This window comes from Ornithodoros turicata, chromosome 1 (genome assembly GCF_037126465.1).
Source record: "Ornithodoros turicata isolate Travis chromosome 1, ASM3712646v1, whole genome shotgun sequence".
In the NCBI taxonomy this organism is placed as follows: Eukaryota; Metazoa; Arthropoda; class Arachnida; order Ixodida; family Argasidae; genus Ornithodoros; species Ornithodoros turicata.
Window position 1 is genome coordinate 169,550,314 of NC_088201.1, and position 6,134 is coordinate 169,556,447.

Here is a 6,134-nt window from a genome sequence, read left to right on the forward strand (position 1 = left end):
CACATCATCACCAGGAGGATATGTGGCGCCTCAAGCGTACTAGTTTTACTGCATAACCGGCACAAAATGCCTGTTACATATGATACACCTTGTTATTGTCAGCAGAGTAATAGTGTGATAACGACGACGACGATGCCGGCAGTATTTAAGCCGTGGATGAGGACAATAAAGTTGCCTTTTTGGATTCAAGTCGCTGGCCGTGTATGACACGTTTCACATGGTGGCAGCGCCTTTCGAACATACACGTCATGGAGAACGCATCAGGTTCATCGCGGGTTGAAGAACCGAGCTACACTCCTACGTCCACCGCGCCGGTGGCTCCTGTCATGACGAGTCTACTTCCACCGCCCAAGCCGTTGGATATTTCCGGTGACATGTGGCAAGCATGGAAGACTTGGAGAGCAGAGTATGATCTCTTCGCCGTTGCAACCCACCTCACCCAACAACCTAGCAAGGTACAGGCAGCAACATTTTTGGTATGCATCGGTGACGTAGGGCGGCGGATCTTTGATACGTTCGTATTCGAAAATGAGGCCGACAAGCAGAACGTTGAGGTCGTTCGAACGAAGTTTGAGGCCTACATGAAGCCAACAGTCAACCTGACCTACCATGAATTTGTCTTTGGAAAACGGGACCAGAAGGAAGGCGAGAGGTTCGACGACTGGCTCACAGAACTCAGGACGCTGGCTCGGAACTGTGAGTTCGGCGACTTCGAACAAAGGATGCTGAAAAGCCGTATAATACTGGGAGTCAAAGACCAACAACTACAAAGAAAACTCATAAGCGATAATCCAAGCTTCACGAAGGTCCTCGAGTGCTGTCGAACCCAGGAGATGTCAAAAGAGCGCTTTATGGAAATACGCAAAGAGAAGGTGCCTGACGGGGCAGAAGTAAACGGTTTAGCAACTTGCACATCCTGCGGGAATTGTGGCTACAAGGAGCATCGCTCAGGGAACTGCCCAGCACTCGGAAAACAATGCAGCAAGTGCGGACTTCGAAACCACTTCGCCAAGGTCTGCCGCGGACCGCCATGGAGGACCCGGAAGCCACAGAAGACGAATCCCAGGAAAGGGAAGAAGCTGAACGAGGTTCGCGTAGAGACATCTCAGAGTGAGAGCGACGAAGACTACCTGCTCTGTCACGTGTCGGTTGGCAGTGTCCAAGCAGATGACCGTTGGACGACGGAGATAAGCATCGAGCAGGACAAGTTACGCTGCAAGATGGACACAGGAGCAAATTGCTCAGTGATCCCTTTGAGGCTGGTGAAGATGATCACGACGAAGCACGTCATGAAGAGCCGTGCAGCACTGAAGACTTTCTTCGGGTTCAGTAAGCGAGCTGTTGGAAAAGTTGTCCTTGAAGTGTCGACACCGCGCAAAAGGGTTCTCGAAGATTTCTTCGTTGTGGATGAAGACGTACAGACAACGCTTAGTGGAAGCCTTTGCGAAAGGCTTGGTCTTCTCAACCGAGTCGGATCCCTCGGCGCACAGACACAGAATAACGCTGCTCAGTTTGACCCGGCCAAAATGTTTGAAGATGTCTTTATTGGTCTGGGGAAACTCAGGGGAGTCAGGTATCGGATGAAGTTGCGACCCGGATCACAAGGCATAGTACGGCCGGCACGAAAGGTTCCGCTAGCACTCAGGGATAAAGTGAAAGCTGAACTCCAAAGGATGGAGGCTGATGGAGTCATTGAGAGGGTCAACGAGCCCACCGACTGGTCCAGCTACATGGTGGTCGTCTCCAAACCAGGAAAGCTGAGGATCTGCATGGATCCGGTCGACCTTAACAAAGCCCTACGGCGGGAGCACTATCCCATGAAAACTCTGGAGGAGGTGGCATCCAAGCTGGCGGGAGCAAAAATTTTCTCCACGCTGGACGCATCGTCGGGATTCTGGCAGATTCCTCTCGATGAGGACAGCTCGAGAATATGCACCATGAGCACACCATATGGGCGGTACCGTTTCACACGAATGCCTTTCGGGATTTGTACCGCGCCTGAAGTCTTCCAGAAGGCCATGAATGATGTACTGGAAGGCCTCCCTCATGTTCAAGTCGTGATGGATGATATCCTGGTGTGGGGTACCGACAAGGAAGACCACGACCAAAACTTGCAACGTCTGCTCCAAAGATGCAGAGAAGTCAACCTGAAGTTAAATCTGAAGAAATGTCAGTTTTCAAGAACTGAAGTTAAATACCTCGGACACATACTCACGACGGAAGGGTTGAAAGTCGACCCAAACCGGGTTGAAGACATCAGGGCCATCGCACCGCCAAAGAACGTACATGAGCTCCGAACGTTTTTAGGAATGATTACCTACGTTTCAAGCTTCATTCCGAGACTTTCTCACCACACATCAGAGCTCCGAGAGCTCCTTAAAAAAGGCAATGCATGGGTATGGACTGAAGTGCACCAAACTGCCTTCGAGCATTTAAAGGAAGCTCTCACCAAGACGCCAGTTCTGGCTTACTACCAGCCTGGAAAGCAAATCACTCTATCTGTAGACGCCAGCCAGTACGGCATGGGGGCCGTTGTGATGCAAGAAGGAAAACCCCTAGCCTATTCATCAAGATCCTTCACAGGGGCACAAGAAAAATATGCACAAATCGAAAAAGAAATGCTTGCGATTGTACATGGCTGCAAGAAATTTCACCACTACATATTCGGACAACACACAGTCGTGGTAGAAACTGATCATAAGCCGCTGCAGGCCATCTTCGCAAAATCTCTGCATGAGTGTCCTCAACGCCTACAGCGCATGAGACTTTGTTTGCAAGCCTACTCATTGGACGTAAGGTACAGACCTGGCAAAGAACAGCTTCTGCCAGACGGCCTGTCAAGATTTCCAACAACAGAAGTCATGGACGAAACGGACGAGATGCTTCAAGTAAACACCCTACAGGAACTTCCCATTGCACAAAGGAGACTGCAACTCATAAGGGAAGCTACAAAAACAGATGAACAGCTGCAGCTTCTTTCCAAGTACGCAGACTCTGGTTGGCCTGTACATCGAGGGCAGGTTCCCAGCCTGGCAGTGGAATTTTGGCCTCACAGAGAAGATATCCACATGGAAGATGGCATTGTTCTGCGCTCGGACAGGGTCGTCATTCCGTTTTCGATGAGGAAGTCTGTTCTCAAGCACCTGCACGCCGCGCACGTCGGTAAGGAAAAGATGAAAAGAAGAGCAAGATGCACCGTGTTTTGGCCAAAGTTGAACGATGCCATCGACAAGGTCTGCGACAACTGCGCCGAGTGTCAAGCAAACAAGCCGAGGAACAAGAAAATGCCAATGTTGTCTCATGAGATCCCGAGGTTGCCATGGGAGCGTGTTGGGCTGGACCTGTTCGCACACGGCCACAAGATGTACATAATCATGGTTGATTTTTATTCATTCTACTTCGAGGTTCAGGAACTACAAACTGCAAACGCCCGCCAAATCAACAACTTCTGCATGAAAGTATTCGCCACCCATGGGCTGCCGGTAACTTTGGTGAGCGACAATGGTCCTCCGTTCAGCAGCTATGAGTTCAAGCAGTTCTTGGAACACCTCCAGATTCGTCATATTACAGCTAGCCCCTACCATCCGAGAAGTAACGGCATGGCGGAGCGTGCCGTGCAAGAGGCCAAGAAGCTTCTTCGTAGGACATCGACGGCTGAGGAGTTTTATTACGCACTCTTGGAGTGGCGTAACAGTCCACGCGACAGTGTCTTGAAGTCTCCGGTACAACGGCTGATGAGTCGCCAAACCCGAACCTTGGTACCCTGCGCTACGGAGCACTACAAGCCTGTTGTGGTTCCACCGGACACCGTGAGAGAAAGACTCAGCGAGATACGTCAACAGCAAAAGAAATTCTACGACCGAGGAACACGGCCGCTCCCTGAAGTGGAAAAGGGGTCAAGAGTGACCATCTACGACACGAATAAGAAAACGTGGTCTCCAGCCATCGTCGTAGGACATGCAACCAGCCCAAGATCATATGACGTTTCCACCCAAGATGGAGTTACCAGGACGAGGACCAGGGAGCATCTCAGAATGCAAGCACCCATGGATCATGTGGAGGCGGAAGACTCATCGGCTGGAGAAGTGCCAGCACCCCCACGCAGAAGCACAAGGGCGAAGAAACAACCGAAACGCTACCCGGACTGATTTCTATTAGTGTCATTTTATACGTTTATTCTCACTTGGTTTCTTGTTTGAAGAAAGGGGGATGTCAGCAGAGTAATAGTGTGATAACGACGACGACGATGCCGGCAGTATTTAAGCCGTGGATGAGGACAATAAAGTTGCCTTTTTGGATTCAAGTCGCTGGCCGTGTATGACACGTTTCACAGTTATTTAGTTTGTTTCAGGAAAGGAATTATTTAACGCAATACGTGAAGAAAACTAATTGTCGTGAACCCTGAACGTGAATTGAACGTGACTAACCCTGCTTAAATGCATGAAAAACATGTCATTGTAAGAGTAGAAACCATTGCTTCAGAAATATTGTGGTTGTGTGTGCGGAATTTTTCCTTTCTTCTAAAGCAGAGTTTCGCACTACCACTACCTCTGTTTCTTTTTTTGTAACCCTGCCCCTCCCACTTTTTTTTTGTAAATGGTGCTGCAAGTTCAATAAAGTGTATTGAAATAACTATATGCCCTTCATGTGTGCCAACATAGATGTGTTTGCCCAAAATCTGTAAAACTGTTGTTCATGTTGGGTGCTATTAACTTGCAAACCATGCCCCTTCCCCATACGTCACGTATTAATTTCTAGAATACACCAGCTGAAGACATCGCATGTTCATCACTGGCTATTGAAGTTAGGTGGTCAGCCATGCAAAAATATCTATGTTATTTTTCTGCGTATTAAGCAATGTCCCACATTTCTGCTCCCAGACTTTGTCCTTGATGATGCAGTACACCACATTCACTACACTAATATACTGTCTGGTTGTGTAGCTTTGTGCTGACACAGCTGAATGGATATGTCGGCTTTTGCAAAGTTACAACTGCCAAAGTGCCTCAAAAGATAACAGAAAATGTCGAAGTAAGATATACAATCCTGTATTTCCTAAAAAGTAATAGCAGCACATTGTAGATAAGATGCATCTGATTTCAAGTTTCATTCTTTTCTTTATATGAGCTTATTTGCATTGCATTCATTTGTCCATTGCAGCCTTCCACTTACTGTCCAATACATATCAATACAGAAAGCTAGGAGACAATGATCAGTGCTGCTGTTTGCTTTGATATTCCACGGTGTTGTTTCTCAAGAAATAGCACAATCTCTCAGCACACAGTTGTGCGGTTTATAGCTGCGTAACTACGCAGTGCACAAATGCATGGGGCACATGCACAAATTTTTCATAGCTTTACCATCTGTATTTCAGGTTGTCTGCAATACAGGACAGTGTAGAAAACTGGGAACAGTCAGAGAACTATAGCATGACTTAAAAGCTAAAAAAGAAAATTCTCAAGAACTATATACTACTCTATACTCTAATACTAATACTAATACTCTCTGTATAGAGCTGCTGATGTAATCGTGCAATACCTTAATTTGCACAATTGGACAGTGACAGTTCTCAGAGCAGCCTTGCCAAAGGAGAAGCAGAGGTCACACGGGCCTCTCGTGTGATTTTACTGTCAAAGTTCAGCTATCTGTGTCAAAGTGAAGTGGTAACTGCAACTGCATCACCATAGAAATTCTTCCTGAACAAAAAGCCTAAATTGAAAGTCTCAGATGGCATATTATAGCATAGCATAAGCTGTGGGGAGTTTTTAGGCATTGGTGGTGGTGATTGTTTGGCATGTAATGGTGCCATGATAATGGAAGTGAGGTTGTTTACAATGCAAGTATGAAGTCAAGAGAGGAGCTCATAAAGAATGAGCGCAGAAAAATACGCACGCACACACACATATATTGGGTGGTGATGGGGTGGGCGATTCACCGCCGCTGAGGCGGTACACTGCCCTATTTCGCGTTGGGGGAGGATGAAGGGATGATGATGGGGCTTTCAAAGAGCTGTCGCCAGACCGGTGGAGCACAAGTACTCCGCCAGAAGACGAAGGCCCTGCGTCTGGTGGGCAGCGTTCGACCACGGACCGAGGATCTTCGCTAGGTTGAACGGCCGCTTGTCAATGCGTTGC

The 6,134-nt window shown here is 47.9% G+C and overlaps 1 protein-coding gene across 1 annotated transcript; it reads left to right on the forward strand.

Moving 5' to 3' along the window:
• Positions 1 to 248: 248 nt before the first annotated feature.
• Positions 249 to 4,148, forward strand: LOC135389599 (uncharacterized protein K02A2.6-like). The gene has a single exon (XM_064619635.1). It carries the CDS (start codon positions 249 to 251, stop codon positions 4,146 to 4,148), a length of 3,900 nt encoding a protein of 1,299 aa, XP_064475705.1.
• Positions 4,149 to 6,134: the final 1,986 nt, after the last annotated feature.

Bases quoted from the DNA above. Each gene is read 5' to 3' on its own strand.
- LOC135389599 (XM_064619635.1), top strand. From the start codon at position 249: ATGGAGAACGCATCAGGTTCATCGCGGGTTGAAGAACCGAGCTACACT.